Raw genomic sequence first — 17,406 nt, 5'->3', positions numbered from 1 at the left:
TGATATTGTGCCGGTGTGTGCTTTTGCCCTGGGGGTGACTTTCACCCCCTCTTGGGGGTGAAAAAATATAAGTGTAAAATAAGTCCGGAAATGGATAAACTGACTAGTCAGAGTGGAGCCAAACCTCAGTAGGCGTGCCTAGGCATGCCGGTCGAGGGGCAAATTCATCATCAGCCCCCCTCGTCATCGATCTAGCACTCTTTCACTGGTTGGTCGCGCCCGCGCTCCGACACGCAGACCCGATCAACCAGTGACGTTCGGCTCTTTTTGCTGTGATGTTTCAGCAGACATTATCGGCGTGTTAGTATAATCGCTCGCACCCGCTGCGTAGCTGCGCCACTCCCAAGAGAAATCTCTGACATTGTAAAAATTAACGAAGTAAATATATAAAAATAATTAATGGCCCCCTTACGGTACCAGTCAAAAAATGGCGTGAAGCGCCGACATGCACATTAACATAAAGACATTCACTAACATTAAATGGTCTTAGTGGGTAAAGTTTAAAATAAAACCCTGACGAAACGTATATCCCCTCTTAGGAAAAGCCGGGGGGATTACTCGAAGAAAGTTTCATAAGTGCACTCATTAGGATTTCATGAAGTGACTATGAATGAACAGGCTGCCTTGAATGGTCTTAAGAATGAGATTCCTAATGTCTAGCCGTGATAGACTAAGAATTCGCTGAATCTTCGAATTCGATTGACACCAAGTACCTCTTGCCCCTATTATGAGAGGTGCCATGCAGATGATTTTCCCAGGATACCGGGCTTGCATGGTCTGAAGGAATAAAGGCTCCGTATATTTCGCCGTCTTATGTGCGGCGGCGACACTTAACGGATCTGGGCCTTCCCAGTGAACGCCAACGTCTGCAACCAGTACTCTGTCACCCATTACAGCGACAAAGTCAGGTATTTTTAACTCGCCACTCGGCATTGTAATCCGAGGCTCAACCTCACATATCCACCCTTTCTTTTCGGTTGTCTTTCGCAGATAAGAAACGAGCTGGTCATGTCTCTTACATCTTTGCCAATGTGCCCGAGAGCACTTTTGCAAGACGTGACTAAGAGACTCGTTTCTGTCACATCCCATTCTACATCGCCGTAGGTGTGGTGGATTTGATGGGATGCCCTTCGTTGGTAGAAGGTTTCCTCGCAGCTGTATTGCTTTAACGTAATCACGCCCCGACCAGTAGGGGGGTGGATTATGTATCCAGGCTGAGCTCTCACTGTGGCTGGACCCTTGAGCAAGACCGTTACCGCAATAGCCAGTGCCTAGTCTCTCGCTCAACTCACGTGCGATCAACGCCGAACTGCCTCCGTTGTTCTGTGTCCACTTCAAAACTTTTTCCCAGAGGTGACTAACATAGTTTGTGGACATGATCGCGGCATTCATGCCTTGTGCTGAGATGATCAGTTTAGTCATCCTCCTTCTCATGATGGCTGGGACGTGTAAGGCCATAGCCAGCACGCCCAGACCACCTTCTTTGATCGGCGTGTGAATATAAGCGTCGGCGCACGTTCGATTGAGACGACAGATCTTACGCACGGCTATACGCACAGTCCTGTCAAAACCCTTCAGAGCTTTCATTGTGATCGTCGGTGATTGAAGCATATCGATGTATCGCGGCAGCAAGTATGTTTTAACCACGTTCAATTTCTGAGCGGGTTTTAAACCGGATCGTTGAATTCGATCGAGCTGGGTCTGCAGATCTTGGAAGGCCACCTTGGTCTGACCGAGTGCGTTATATTTCCTACCTAGGTACCCAAACAACTCGCTCGGTTTCAACTGCCTAATTCTGTCGTTGCCGACAGAGAAGAGCGAACGCGTTACGCAATAAGAGTGCTTATTACCACGGTTTACGCTAACCGTAATAGCGGCACTCTTACCAGCGTTCAGCGACATTCCTCTCTTCTCGAAGAAATCGACAGCTGTCCGGAGTTGTTTGTTCCCGTCACGGGCTGATTCCGATAACAGAACCAAGTCATCAGCGTAACCCAACACTGAGACATTTGTTCTGTCATCCGCAATCGACAAACCAAGCACACCTTCTTCGAGCCTGCATATCAGCTCATCGACCACCATATTAAATAAGTAGGGTGACAGCGGGTCGCCCTGCTTAACACCTCTACTCATCGTCATGTTGTTCGTCGACTCGCTGCCGGCGGTGATATACGTACGACAGTTCGTGTACGAGTCCATCACATAACGTTTGAAAGTAGCATCGAGCCCGAACCGTGTCATTGCTCGTTCAATGGATCGTTGAGAGACCGTGTCAAATGCTTTACGTAGATCTATCGCTAATATGTTGTATGGACGAAGGGCTTTACGTCTTTCTTTGATAACCGTCTGAAGTGTCAGGTTGTTCAACAGAACGCCATCTAACTGCCTAAATCCTCTCTGGTTATCATGGTAGCCCAACACGGCAAGGCGCTTACCTAGGATCCGATGAAACACCCGGATCAAGATCGATGATATTGTGATAGGTCTCCAATTACCTACCTCCAGCGGATCACCACCCTTTGGTATCAAAGTGGTCCTGCACTCCTTCAACACCTCCGGGGTAGTACCAAACTGGAGCATGGTATTATAGATGAGAACCAATTTCTGCACTGGAACCCTACGCAGCTGTTTGATCTTAAAAAAGTCAGGACCGGCTGCTTGAGATTTCGTGGTTCGTAAGGCTCCAAGGATTTCCGCTTCCGTGACCGCGTAACTCACGGTCGTGGGATCCTTTTGATCAGAAATCGGTTCATCATCTTCTGGCGACCTAGCGGAGAAGATTTTGCGGTATTCTTTCTCTATCGTCTTGATCTTAGGGTGAACATCTTTCTCCCAGAGCGGCTTGTCGTCAAGGACAGCATGAGCCAGAGCTGATCTATCAGTATGATATCGTCTTTGTGTCAGACGGTATTCAAGAGCACGTTTATGACGTCTGTTCTCTATTTCTATAGCCGGGGCGTTAACAGCATTTGACTGGTTAGATTTAGTCGGACGACGCTTCCCTGCTTTTACCGATATTATTTCAGATGATATATATTCTGATAGGAGTTCCCTGACACTCTCACGTTGCCTCTCAGCATGTGTTAGCTGCGATAATCTAAAGATTTCTTTGGCTATATTACTCCAATTGCCTTTAGAGCGAAAGTATTGACCTACATACGAGGCTATCGCCTCACGGTCTCCCACCGGAACGAGCTCCTCGGCATCGAGGTCTAGCACTTCCAACGAATGCGAAGATGACGCATCACCGTGCTGACTGGCTGAAAGCTCCGAGGTCTGCGAGAGGTGCTCCGATTCACCTTCAACTGTCGTACTCTCAGACGAGGAATCCGTCTCCGATGAGTAGTTTGCGAAAGTCTCGTTGTTCGAAGGTCCAGGAACTGGACTCCCTGGCGGGGTCCGCTCACTTTCCCTCCTGAGACTTTCGAGGAATTCCTGATATTCGGGCTTAGCCCGAGCACGTCGAATCTGATCCAACGTAAACTGGGGGAATTGCTCCCTCAAGTATAGTCGGATCTTACGACCGTCGTACTTGAATTCCAACTGACCCATGCGGATCAGGTCCTCATCTTCAAGCCTCGTCAGTCTACCAGGATCTTCGTACTTCCGCTCGAGATCCTCGTTGTACTGGTCTGGGTGCGCCAAGCGCATGTGCTGGCGAACCCCCATGTAAGACTTGAAGGTGCCAGCACATAGGTTGCAGACATTGTCGTTACCTGTTTTTGGCCCTCGACATCGCAGCCTGCGCAGGTGAGTATCCAACCCGGCTTGCGTAGCGAAGTTCGTGCCACAGATGCAAACGACCATCCTATCAGTTCGATGGTTTGGGAGTAAACTGGACCTGTGGGAAACGTTCTCACAGGCCTCTTTTGTAACTTTTGTTCTATAGAGCCTTTTCGCCAAGTCAACACTTTTCGAGTTATTTGCGAGTGAATATGTTCATTTTCCAACAAAATAACTACATTTTTAGACGGTTTTTCGCAAATAACTCAAAAGGTAAGTATTTTGTCGAAAAAAACGCTCTTAGCAAAAATATAGCCTGTAAAAAAGTAAAAAAAATAGTGTATGCGTTATTTTTCTGGACCTCGTAAAACCAGAGTTATAGCCAATGAAAAATAGATTCATATTCACCAAATTTCAAATAGAATAATTCGAATTGAAATATCCAAAAAATTAAGCACTTTTTGGGGAAAACCCATTATAACTTTTTTAAGGTGTTTTAGAAAAGCTTTATTTCTGTTTTTATAAAAAGCTTGTAGCATTAAATTTAAGCAAGTTACGCTCAAAATAAAGTTGGTCGCTTTTGTTTTGGCAAAAAAAATCGGGAAAGACCACCCCCTAATTAGCAACGAAATTAATCGTTACCGTTCCACAAATTATTTTACTTATGTTGTGTTTATATGATCTATGAACTTTCATCGATTCAAAGTGCTTATTTTGAAAAAAATTTGGTTTTAAAGTAAAATTTTAAAAAATTTTAATTTTGAAAAATATGCTTTTTTTCAAATTAACTTAAAAATTGTCAGAGATACCAAAAATCTCAAAAAACAAAAATGTCAGCATTGCTTTTCTTAATATCATGTATTTTTTTGTTTTTCTGTTAGACAAAAATTGATTGAGATTTGGTTTTTCTAAATTTGCATACATTCGTGATGAGTGACTCGTTCAATCCCTTTTAACTACAGCCCTTTCAAAAATAAGGACTTTAAACCGATGAAACTTACAGACCATATAAACAATACATACACGGGTCAAGAAACTTGTGAAGTCGTAACGATTAAGTTCATTTGAGATACTAATTAGGGGGTGATTTTCCCGATTTTTTTACCAAACTAACTTTATTTTGAGCGTAACTTGTTTACTTTTGATGCTAGTAATTTTTTTTATAAAACAAAAATGAAGCTTTTTTTAAACATTTTAAATAAGTTGTAATGAGTTTTCCCCGAAATGTGCTTCATTTTTGGTTATTTCACGTTAAAGTATTCAATTTGAAATTTGACGAATATGAACCTATTTTTAATTAGCTATAACTCTGCTTCTACTAGGTATAGAAACGTGATATATACACCATTTTTTTAAATTTTTTACAGGCTATATTTTTGATACGAATGTTTTTTCGACAAAATACGTACTATTTGAGTTATTTGCAAAAAACCGTCTAAAAGTGTGGTTATTTTGTCGAAAAAATAAACATATTCACTGACAAATAACTCGAAAAGTATTGACTTAGTGGAAAAACTCTATAGAACAAAAGTTACTTAAAATTAGTCAGTTTATCGATTTCCAGACTTACTTTGGACGAATACTTTTTCACCCCCAAGAGGGGGTGAAAAGCACCCCCGGGGCAAAAGCACATATCGGCACAATATCACTTGTTTTCTTTGACTTGTTAGCTATGTGTATGCCAAATTTCATGTCAATCTAAGCGGTTCTTTAAAATTTAGAGGTTTTGCAATATTTTACCGTTAAAGAATGGACTATATAGAATTTTTAAGAAACAGTTCGCCCATCCTAATCGCTTGTAAAGTCATAAAACGTTTTCGGGATGGCCAAACCATTGTAAATTTTTCTAATTTTTATAATTCAGAGCAACAAAAGTGACTAGTATTTTATGTAACAAAAAAACAAGCTACAACTTCCCATTATTTTTCAAGACTAAACAAGTAATTTTCTTATTAAGTTATAGAGACGTCCGTTTTGGGTAGAGCAACGATTATTTTATCGCATAACTTTCTTGTCTTTAACTTTTAATCATCTTTGACACTGGATTATTAAATTTTGAGGTGTTACAGTACTACAAAGTACTCTTCGTCTTCCTTTAAGTCGGTAGGATACACCATTTTCTAAAAAAAATCGATTTGAAAAGTTTTCGTTTTTTACTTTGAAAATAATTTTCAAAAAAAAATCGATGAATCGATTTCATTTATTCCGAATTTCTAGTACATACAGGTCATATGCGTCCGTTTTTGGTACGTCGACGGTTATTTTATGGCATAGGTCACGGTTATTAGACTTTATTACGGTTGTCTTGACCGATGGTGGTGGGGAGACTTATATTTTTGACTTTACGTCACAAGAGTACACAATCTTATATTTTTAAATGATTTTCTATAATTGAATGTGTGTTATTGTGTATATATGTGTATTATTTGTGTTATTATTAAATAATAAGACAAATAATACACATTTTATCTTATACCGGGTGGTGAATCGGAAAACGGGCCATAGGAAACTCAATGTAAAATTCTAAACTGTTGAATTCCTGCTTCCCTAATTATTTTACATCAAAAGTCATAAGAGAATACTTGTAAAGAATTAAAATCTGTATTAAAATCAAAAGTTAAAATTGTTCTAGGATTTAAATGCATTCCAAAATTTTGAATAATATGATACATTTGCCACAATAGGTATGCGTGTAAAAGTAAGGCCACACGCCACACGTTACTATTCAACTGGCAGTGCTCACACCATTGTCTGAATAAAAAATCTTTATTATTAATACTTTCTCCACAACTGAGGGTATCTTATCAACTGTATTGCTTTTAAACAATAAATGATAAAATAAAAATATTGACAGTTCAAAAATGTGAAAATAATTAACTTCATTGTACACATTATAGCACTGTGTGTGGCCTAATTTTGGTCTGAAAAACTGAAATGTATTAATTACATTTTTACAATATTTTGGAATATGTTTATAATAGTTTCTAATGTCTTTTGATGTAAATTAGGGAAGCTGGAATTCAACATTAGAATTTTACATTGAGTTTCCTGTGGCCCCTTTTCCAATTCACAACCCGGTATATCCTAGTTTACTTTATATTTTTGTAAAAAGACTAAGTTTTCACTCTAATGGCATGTAAAACAACATAATGCTATTCCACATCCCACCAGAATGAAAACGATGGGAACCTTCTCTGGTTACACCCCCGAGGCTTCTACAATTTGCAAACCATACGGATGCTGAGACTAAGGAAGATGAGAGAATTCTACAATTTACAATTCACTTCCCATCTGCTCAGCGCGGTAAAGCTCCAACGAGAATGGTTCGCTACGTACTCCAATCAAAGTAAATGTAAATCAAAAATGAGTAACCATTTTCAATTTCGTTGCAAAACGAAAATACAGCCGGACCATATCCCAGTCCAATCAGAGAATGCAGCAAGCACCCCTACCGGTTTCGAAACTTATTAGTCTCTCATCAGGAGGCACATATGCTGCTCTCTCTGATCCAACCAAAACAAACCCCAGCGTGCAGTCCCGGATTGCAACGAACGAAATGGCATAGATGCCCTAGCGGCAACTGCTAGCAAAAAGACGAAGTTTTCACTCTAATGGCATGTAAAACAACATACTGCTATTCCACATCCCACCAGAATGAAAATAATGGGAACCTTCTCTGGTTACACCTCCGAGGCTTCTACAATTTGCAAGCCATACGGATGCTGAGACTAAGGAAGATGAGGGAATTCTACAATTTACAAGATGGGACGTGAATTGTATATAGGGTGTATATACAAGTATATACAATACGAAAGGTATATATTAACATAGAGTGAGCCTACGCTCCGCGCTTCCTGACAAGATCTCATCGACTGGTTTGGTGCTATCTCTTTCTAGCTGTATCGAGAAACTAAAATGACATTAGGTGTGAGTATAGGCACGGAAAGGGAGGACTACCGTCGCAGCTTTACTATCCGTAAAAGTGAAACAGCACTGAGCCAAATAAAATAGATGGTGTCGTCACTTCGCTCTGAATGACAATATGTCTATGATAATATATAAGTCTATGATTAATACCTATTTTTAAATTATACAAATTACGATTACAAAACTAGTCAAATTCAAAATAAACAAAATCATCTTCGGAATCCGAGTCGTCTTGCAGGTTAATAATTAGCGGGTGTGTCTCTACCGTCGTGTAAATTACGTTATCAAAATCCCACATTATTTTTGGTTCTTCTTCTATTACATGTCTTCTGCATCTCACTAGTTTTGTTCTGTTGAATATGTTGAAAAGACTCAACAATTCACGTACACGTACAGCTTGTATTTTATATAACGTATTTTTTCTAGCCACAGAACTTTTCATTTGTTCCCAAATGAGTTCACTTGGATTTAATTCGCAGTGGTAGGGTGGGAGTCTAAGAACTATGATGTTTCGCCATTTTGTCAACTACGTATTTCTTGAACTAACATTTGTGGTGCCAGGCAATTTTTAAAGTTCCATTTAAAGGTTTTAACCATTCCATCTTCGTAAGGCAGAGACTTATACCGCAGCCAGTCAAGGATATCCTGTTCCTTCCACGCAGTCGTCGGAAGTCTTTCTAGTAGTCGTGAATGATAAGGTGCATTATCTAATACTATAATTGAATTTGATGCTATATGTTCAATCATCTGCTCAAAATACTCTTCGAAAACATCAGTTGTCATTTCCTTGCGATAGTCTTTTTTTTTTCTTTTGGATTGAAATTCCAACAAACCATGTTTAACAAATCCTTTTTCACTGCTAATGTGAGAAACAATTAATCTATTATCTTTACCAGAAGGCGGGGAAAATACCAGTAGACCAACCTTCCATAAAGGCTTGCCTGGAGCTTGATATATTTTAATCTGACCACATTTTTGTTAGACTATGACCTGAGTTTACCCACGTTTGTTCCTGATAGTAGATTGGCCTTCCTTTATCCCGGAATTTTCGTATAAATCTTAGATAATTTCTTGTCCAAATTATCTCTTCCAGATCGATCAAAAGTGATTTTTGGTCTGATTTATCCCACAAGAAATTTAATTCTTTTAAAACTTGCCACAATTTGGTTCGTCCGATATGAGACAAATCCGGGTCATCTATAACATCTTGTTTAAGTTGTTAATTTTGTTTAAGTTGGGTAAGTATTTCTTAAAAAAAAATCCGTGAATTTTCCTTCGAATACCCTTTTTGACAAATTCATCAATTTTAATAGGCTTTTTTACCTCTTTAATTGTTCGTTTGTATTTGGGTTAGCTATACCTTGCTTTTTTCTTTCTGATAGGAACCTGTAACTACATTGTTGACTCCCCTACGCTCGTCATGTTGGCACAACTCTCGATTATGTTCCGAGCAGTGTTTCTGGGATTCTGAGAAACTAGAGCATGGTGAACGTTCAGCATAATAGTCCTCTCTCTTGGTGAATATACAGACTTACTGACTGTACGCAACAGTACCGGTGTAAAAATTGATGATGTTGATGATGATGTGCGTATATGTTCGTAGGAATATGGAAAAAAATCTACTCCGGCACTGCACAAAATTCGCAAAACAAATATTCGAGACGCTAATTACTGCCGTATTTTATTCAAAATAGAATATCAATAAACGTTTTGGAAAGGAAGTTAAATGTAAATCTCGTATATATAATAAAAGGGCGTAAACGTATTAAGAGCAGTAAATGGTTGTAACTGGGGAGCAGACCCTAACATTGCTCTTCTCTTATATAAATCATACATTAGATCCATATTAGACTACGGTTCTATATTCTATTCACAAGCTGCGAAATGCCATTTTCACAAACTCGACTGTATAGTAACTAAAAGTTTAAAAAAGTGCATTGGAGCCATGATGAGTACACCAAATTCTAATTTAATGATTGAATGCTGCGAACCACCTCTGGAGTTTAGAAGAAAATACTTAACCGAAAAATTTCTATGGAAAATTGTTTCTAGAAACAGTAATTTAATAAAAAAAAATTCATCAACTTTTTATATCAGATCTTACCAGTACATACTGGAAAAGTAAAAAATCTTTATTAATAGCAGAAGCTTACAACCAATATTTGAGTATTAAAGAATTAGTACATACTACTGATATATTACCATATTTTGAACTAAATTCAAAAGATATTATTAACATTGAACCAATTTTCTTTAGGGATTATTCTCAATTTCCTCAACTCATTCGAAACCAATTATTTGTATCAGATGTTAATGATCAAGTACTTAACAGTTATCAGTTATATACTGATGCCTCAAAAAAAGATAATAGAGTAGCGTGTGCAGTTTGGGATCCAAATATCGAATATAAAGTAACAAAAAGATTAAATGAACATTTCTCAATATACTCCGCAGAATTGACAGCTATTTTTGAGGCATTATTATATATAGAAACTAACTGCCATCAAGAAAATTTCAATATTTTTTCTGACAGCAGAAGCGCCCTAGAAAAATTAAATAAACTCCACAATAAAACCAATTTAAATTATATTGAACTAAATATAGCCAAAAAAACTATGGAATTAACGAACAGTGGAAAAAGCATAAAACTAGCATGGATTAAAGCCCACTGCGGTTTGAAACATAATGAAATAGTCGACAACTTAGCAAAAGGGGCCCTAAATGTAAATTACATTAGTAATTATAAATGTACCCCATCAGATTTAAATATATTTTCAAAAAACCAAGTGAAGCAGGAATGGGAAAGTTGGTATAGTGAAAGTCAAAAGGGAAAATTTTATAAAAACTTACAAAGTTCTATTCCTTCTTCTACTTGGTTCAAAGAGGGCATTTTCGAAAAAGCATTCGTCAAAACGATTTGTAGATTAAGATTTAATCACACTTTGGTTCCATCACATCTTTTTAAAATTAAATTAAGGCAAGATCCCTTATGTGATTGCGGTGAAATAGGAACAACGGAACATATGATCTTAAATTGTAACACCATACAGGATAAGGTACAACATTTAAATTATGAATTGAATAAATTCAAATGTATTAAAAATCCATACAATCTTGCCCAATTACTTATATCTAAAGATATAAAAGTATATAAAACACTGTATAAACACATTTGTAATATAAGTTTAAAATTGTAAATTATATGTATATATTTGGAAAAAAAATAATAAAAAAATAGAATAAAAAAAGAAAAAAAAATAGAAAAAAAAATAAAAAAAAAATAAAAAAAAAATAATAAAAAAATAGAAAAATAAAAAAAAATAAAAAAATAAAGAAAATAAAAAAAAAATTGAAAAAAAAAGGATAAAAAAATAGAATTAAAAAAAATTTTATTATATCAATAGGTAGAAGTTTTCCATCTGCAAGGTTGACTTGTGGATACTTTTGGCGCCAATTGATTAAGAAAAAATATATACATAAGAAAAAATATAATATATAAAACCAAACACTTTTGTTAACCACAATAAAAAAAATGAAAAAGAAATTATAAAGTGCAGCAATTCATGAGCTCAAAATATAAAAATCGGTTAGGCGAATGGATCCAGTAATCCGCAGTCATTTTTTTTTTTCAACCACACACACATAAATGTAAATCTCCAATAATTTTAATGAATAAACACTTTCGGAACCTCCGCCTATGATTTTACAACTTTTACGACCGTTTCATGACTTTGAGGCAAATTTTGTGCTCTCAATAATATACGAACGGACCATAGGTTAAAACGTTAAAAGTTCATTAAGTATTAAGGTAATAATAATGTTGATGACATTTTAGAATGCCAGGTACAGGCTGTGGCCAAATTTATTAAGTATACCTAAATTATACAAGTAATTCTAATTCACATAATCCTAGCTGACCTCTAGAAGGATAGTATGTATTCAATAGTTAATCCAGTATTAATGGAAAATCATCGACAAATTTTCAGTGTAGAATGGAGATTGAAGTCCTAGATTTCCGTAAAATATTATATGGATAAATGTCAACAGTTTTCCATAATTAGGTATTACAGGATGTAACAAAAATACAGGTCATAAATTAAATCAAATATTCTGAGACCAAAAATAGTTCGAATAAACCTAACTTACCTTAGTACAAATATGCACACAAAAAAAGTTACAGCCCTTTGAAATTACAAAATGAAAATCGATTTTTTCGAATATATCGGAAACTATTAGAGATTTTTTATTGAAAATGGACATGTGGTATTCTTATGGCAGGAACATCTTAAAGAAAAAATATAGTGAAATTTGTGCACCCCATAAAAATTTTATATGGGTTTTGTTCCCTTAAACCCCCCAAAATTTTTTGTACGTTCCAATTAAATTATTATTGTGGTACCATTAGTTACATCCAGTATCATTAAAACTTTTTTGCCTCTTAGTATTTTTTCGATAAGGCAGTTTTTATCGAGTTGCGGCTTCTTTTTTATTATGTCTACATAAAAAATTTATGGGGGTTTTGTTCCTTTAAACACCCCAAATGTTTGTGTACGTTCTAATTCAACTATTACTACGGTACCGTTAGTTAAACACAGTGTTTGTAAAACTTTTTTGCCTCTTTGTATTTTTTTGATAAGGCACCTTTTATCGAGATGTGGCTTCTTTTTTAATATGGTTCAAAATCTACCTAAAAATATAAATCATAAATAAATTTTCATATTATTACCATTGTATAACTAGACCAATTGTGTAGATAATAGTATATTATTCAACGAGCATGTAATGATGGCTATTACTCACGATGATGAAGTTTGCGACACCAGCCGTAGGCGAGTGTCGTAATTCATCAGAGTGAGTAATAGCCATTACATGCGAGTAGAATACTATACTTTTTCTACGACCTTTTTTTATTTTAATTAGTAAAAAATTAATTATCAACTACCCGAGATTTAAATTAAAATAATTTACAAAAATACCTAAATGCTATTTACCCCTAGTACGTGGCTGAATAATTGATTGCCTACTATTACTAAATTCTTATTTATTGTAAAAATACAACTAGAGATAGTCAATATAAGTTCTATTCGTTTCCAAAAAATTAAAAGCTTTAATTTGTACCTACTGTCAGTGAATCTAATAAATAGGAAATGACTGTTGTCGGTGGACGTATTTCATAATATATATTTATAATGTATATTTACATTTAACTATATTTAATATAATAATATACCTATACATAATATGTTATAACATATTTAACACGATATAACTTGAAAAACAAACACAATTTTAGTTATAAATTCCATTTAACATAAACAAAATGCGCTAATGTCACTGTCACTAAATTGAATGATAAACGTCAAAATTTTTAGTAAACAAGATATAAACGTAAAAAATATACTGACATTGTTACAGTTAAAATTCCTTTAAAAATTTTTCGAAGTTAATTATTGGTATAAATTACAATAATTATTGTATTAAATAAACAAGTTTAAGTAATTTTATTTGCAGTTTATATACGATTAATATTAAAAGTGGCATTCGCCACTTAAATCTAACTTCAGCCCGTGAGTAATGACCCGTGAATAACTTCAGCCCGTGAGTAATGAATTATTACTCACGGGTATAGTAATGGGTGCTATTATCTATGAAAAAATAGCGAATAATTAGCATGTTATTAAACGGTCGTAGAAAAACAATGTTATTACCAAGTCTCCATAATCGTACTTAACCGTATAAAAATATGTGGTGGATTTGACAAATATTCTAAATATCTCGATAAAAACTGACTTTTCGTAAAAGTACTAAGAGGCAAAAAAGTTTTTAAAATATGGTGATTAACTAATAGTACTACAATAATAATATTAATTAAATTGGAACGTATACAAAAGTTTGGGGGGTTTAAAGGAACCAAACCCCCATAAAATTTTTATGGGGTGTCCAAATTTAACTATAATTTTTTCTTAAGATACTACTGCCATAAGAATGACACATGCCCATTTTCAATAAAAAAATCTCCAATAGTTTTCGATATATTGGAAAAAATCGATTTTCATTTTGTAACTTCAAAGGGCTGTAACTTTTTTTATGTGCACATTTGTACTAAGGTGAGGTAGGTTCATTCGAACTATTTTTAGTCCCAGAATATGTTATTAAATTTATGACCTGTATTTTTGTTACACCCTGTATAATCCACTAAACATCTTTATTTTTTAACTATCTTGACTATTTTCCATACATCATTTTGACGCATGTCAAAATTCTCAATATGTTTTAATCGTATTCATTTTTTTCGAATCCTGAGAAAACTAATAAATATTTTTGAAAAATTTAAACTCAGAATAAAAGATTACATTATTACCGAGGGCCGAAAGTCCCTGAAAACTTCTATAATGTTTATTTTAATAAGTTACAGGGCTGAAAATAAAAGAGAAGTGTGATATTTAATTTCAAATATTTCATTCAAAAGAAAGTGCTTGTTTATTCTATGGGGCTTTCCGCCCTCGGTAATAATGTAATCTTTCATTCTGCCTTTAAATTTTTCTAAAATACTTATTAGTTTTCTCAGGATTAAAAAAATCATATTACGATTCACATGACAGTACACTCTCGTGACGAAATCTCACCCTTAATGTTCATTGGTTAGTCGATCTGGGCAACCGTAGTAATGTCTAAGAACCGTGGGTATAGGTGGCTTTTTTGTCTTTAATTTTTAAGCATTTTGACACTAGATTATTAACACGTTGACGGACAGTGCGTCAAATGTATCAGCAAGTGTTGTGACACTATACGCTCTGAGCTTCGCTGGTGTCGCTCCTAGCGGATTACTAATGCACCTTTCACCAGTAATTTTTAAATTTATTATTTAATTGTTATCGCTTAATATTTACAACGCAAAAAAGTAATTAAATTGTAATCGATTTTTTAAAGATTTTGCTAATGATTTTAACGTTCTATTAATGAAATGTTAATTTCTTACTTAGGATACTTTCACAATTATCGAGTAGATGGCGCTTAGATTAATTTATAATTACATATTATGAAATATTAAAAAAACTTAAATTCAGTACTTAAAACGTAAGTGTATTTAAGGTAAAAAATACACCACAGCTTTGACCACCTAATATTATTTCCTATTAATGTTTTTAATTTCAATGTGTTAAATTAATCACTTTGACATTTATTTCAAATTTTCGGTAAAAGCTTACAGACTTGTCACTACTGGCGCTCGCGAATTCTTAAAATTATCCCCTCTACCTACGAACTCATAGCGTATATGTATTTTGCAAAGCAGAATAGGGGAAAATGCAACGTCTATAGACGTTGTGTCACATTACATCAAGGAAATTAGACGACTATAGACGTTCTGTCCGTCAACGTGTTAAATGATTAAGTATTTAAGTGCTAAAAGTTACTCTTGTTTTAAGTCGGTAAAATACACCGTTATTTTTTATATGAATATTGAAATTTGTAGCTTTTTTGTTTAAATGTTAGTACCGAGTACCGCCAGGTAGTAAAAATTGGTATTCTTTTTTTTGTATTCTTTTTTTATTGAATTCCCCCAAATATTCCAGTTAAAAATAGCGGCCAGTAATTTTTTAATTTTTAAAAGCTCCGTTTGTTGTGGTATTACACGGCTTTTTATTATTATAATAATCATTTTTTGGAAAATAGTTGAAAGATATTCCTTTAGCTTATAATCTGTCGCGCCATCTATTAGAAACTAAAATACTTACCAAATGCTTTTCTTTATCGAGACATTCACATTTGTACCCATTTATAACAGCCCCCTTTCCACAAGGGCACGTTCCATTGATTTTATCCTCGTCCTTACAACCGACGCACTCGTACATGGGGCAGCACTGTCCGGGGAGATCAGTGCCGTTCTGCGCCACTTGAAGTTCTGTCGGACAGGGAGGTTTCCTGCAAGTCGAGGCGTCGCATTTACAGACATCTTCGGAAATGACGCTATCGGGAGGGCAGGCTTCGATAGATGGCGCTGCCAGTAGCGCTGAAAATAAAATTTAGATTGTTAATATAATGACAAGAATTTTAGTTGGATTACAATATACTGATGGCAAAAAAAACTGTAACACCCACATAACAATGATGTTCGTATCATGTTCTAAGCATATACTATCAACATTCGTCGGAGTATATTCTTTTTAGTACAAGCATAGCATGTACCTTAAAAACATTCTAAATTTCATGTTCTTTGCATATACTTTAAAGTATATTCTCGTACCGAATATACTGAGTACATTCGTCTACGTAGTAACTCGGAATATTCGTAAAAGTTTATTCTTAGTAATATACCTTTATCGAATATTCTTAGCACATACTTATAAGTACATTCTTAACACATACTTATAAGTAGATACTTTTAAAATATCTTAAAAATAATGTATGTATAGGAAGTATAATATTAGCCTTATAGATTATCAACTTCGTTATATTTTAGAATAATTAATAAAATTTATGTATGTAGGTAGTATTGGACGAATTTCATTTCAAAATTGTTGTATGGTATTAAAAAAGTTTAAACATTAATTATTGTATTAACGTTTATTATTAAAAATTCGTTTTCATAATCGAAATAACTTTACTATTTCGAGTTTATCACGAGTATTTTTACATCGTTGGAATTTGAATTTAGGTACATTCAATTCAATACGGGAGGCTGTGATACGGGCCATTCCAGAACCAAAGCATGCCAAAACCCACAACCAAAGGCTTTGGTGTTGCCAACCATCGAGTAAGCTTTTTCCGTCAACCTTAAAAATTCCCTCCTGTTTACAAAATCTGAGAAGATATGCTTAATTATTTTCAAATATTTTGATTTTTTTTAATATTTAATAATTTGGACTGGAACACAAATTCCCTTTTGAGTTAATTTTTCCCTTTATCACCTTTTATGTTAAAAATTCCCGCAAAAAGTGAAATTTCCCTCCGTTTGGCAACACTCACCGGTGCACGGATGTTGTGATTCCACTTCCACAATACATATCCCCCTAACCCCGTCTTGTCTTATTCTGACCATTTCTTACCTGAATGGATCAGGGTAGGAAACAACGGTAAAATATGAAATCGAAAATATGTATCTATGCAGTGTGGCAGTGTTAAGGATGAAGACGAATGAAAAAGTACTAGTAATAATCTATTTTGGTAACTCAATATTATTTAATAAATACATATAAGTAAGTACATATAAGTATATAAATTTTAGTTACTCATACATAGTTTAGTTTAGCTAAATATTATAATATAATAGTTTATATAGATAACTAAAATTTATAAATATGTACATACTTACTTTTTAAGTAATATGGCAGAATGTAGGTACTAACTACATTCTTATTTGCCATTAAAATATGTAAATATAATAGGTATTTGGTAGAACCAGTAGAACCTAAGATGAGATTAGGTGATGCTGAAAACATACTTCTGAGCAATATAGCACTTGATAGCACTTTCTTAGAATATCCTTAAAAATATATTCTTCTAATACAAAGATGTGCAGTAGTACGTTCTAAGTATATAAATAGAAGGTTTATAGCACTTCCTTGGAATATTCTAAAAAGTACGTTCTTAGTATAAACTAAAAAGATGTGCGGTAGTACGTTCTAAGTATATAAATAGAAGGTTTATCGCACGTCCTTGGAATGTTCTAAAAAGTATATTCTTAGTATATACTGAAAAGAAGTGCGGTAGTACATTCTAAGAATATACATAGAACGTTTAAGTACTGTAATGTAG

General features: G+C 34.8%; 1 protein-coding gene across 1 annotated transcript in view; it reads right to left on the bottom strand.

The window, feature by feature from the left end:
- The window catches only part of LOC126891010 (cysteine-rich motor neuron 1 protein-like), a 126,725-nt gene extending 110,035 nt beyond the window's left edge, over positions 1-16,690 (bottom strand). Inside the window, exons 1-2 of the mRNA XM_050660190.1 lie at positions 16,618-16,690; positions 15,387-15,661 (exon numbers count right to left, since the gene is read on the bottom strand). Coding sequence (XP_050516147.1) covers positions 15,387-15,661; positions 16,618-16,690 — 348 coding nt within the window. The remainder of the gene's footprint in view (positions 1-15,386; positions 15,662-16,617) is intronic.
- Between the last annotated feature and the right edge of the window lie 716 nt (positions 16,691-17,406).

Source organism: Diabrotica virgifera, chromosome 9 (genome assembly GCF_917563875.1).
Source record: "Diabrotica virgifera virgifera chromosome 9, PGI_DIABVI_V3a".
In the NCBI taxonomy this organism is placed as follows: domain Eukaryota; kingdom Metazoa; phylum Arthropoda; class Insecta; order Coleoptera; family Chrysomelidae; genus Diabrotica; species Diabrotica virgifera.
The sequence above is the reverse complement of the archived record's forward strand: the minus strand, read 5'-3'. Positions and strand labels throughout refer to the sequence as shown.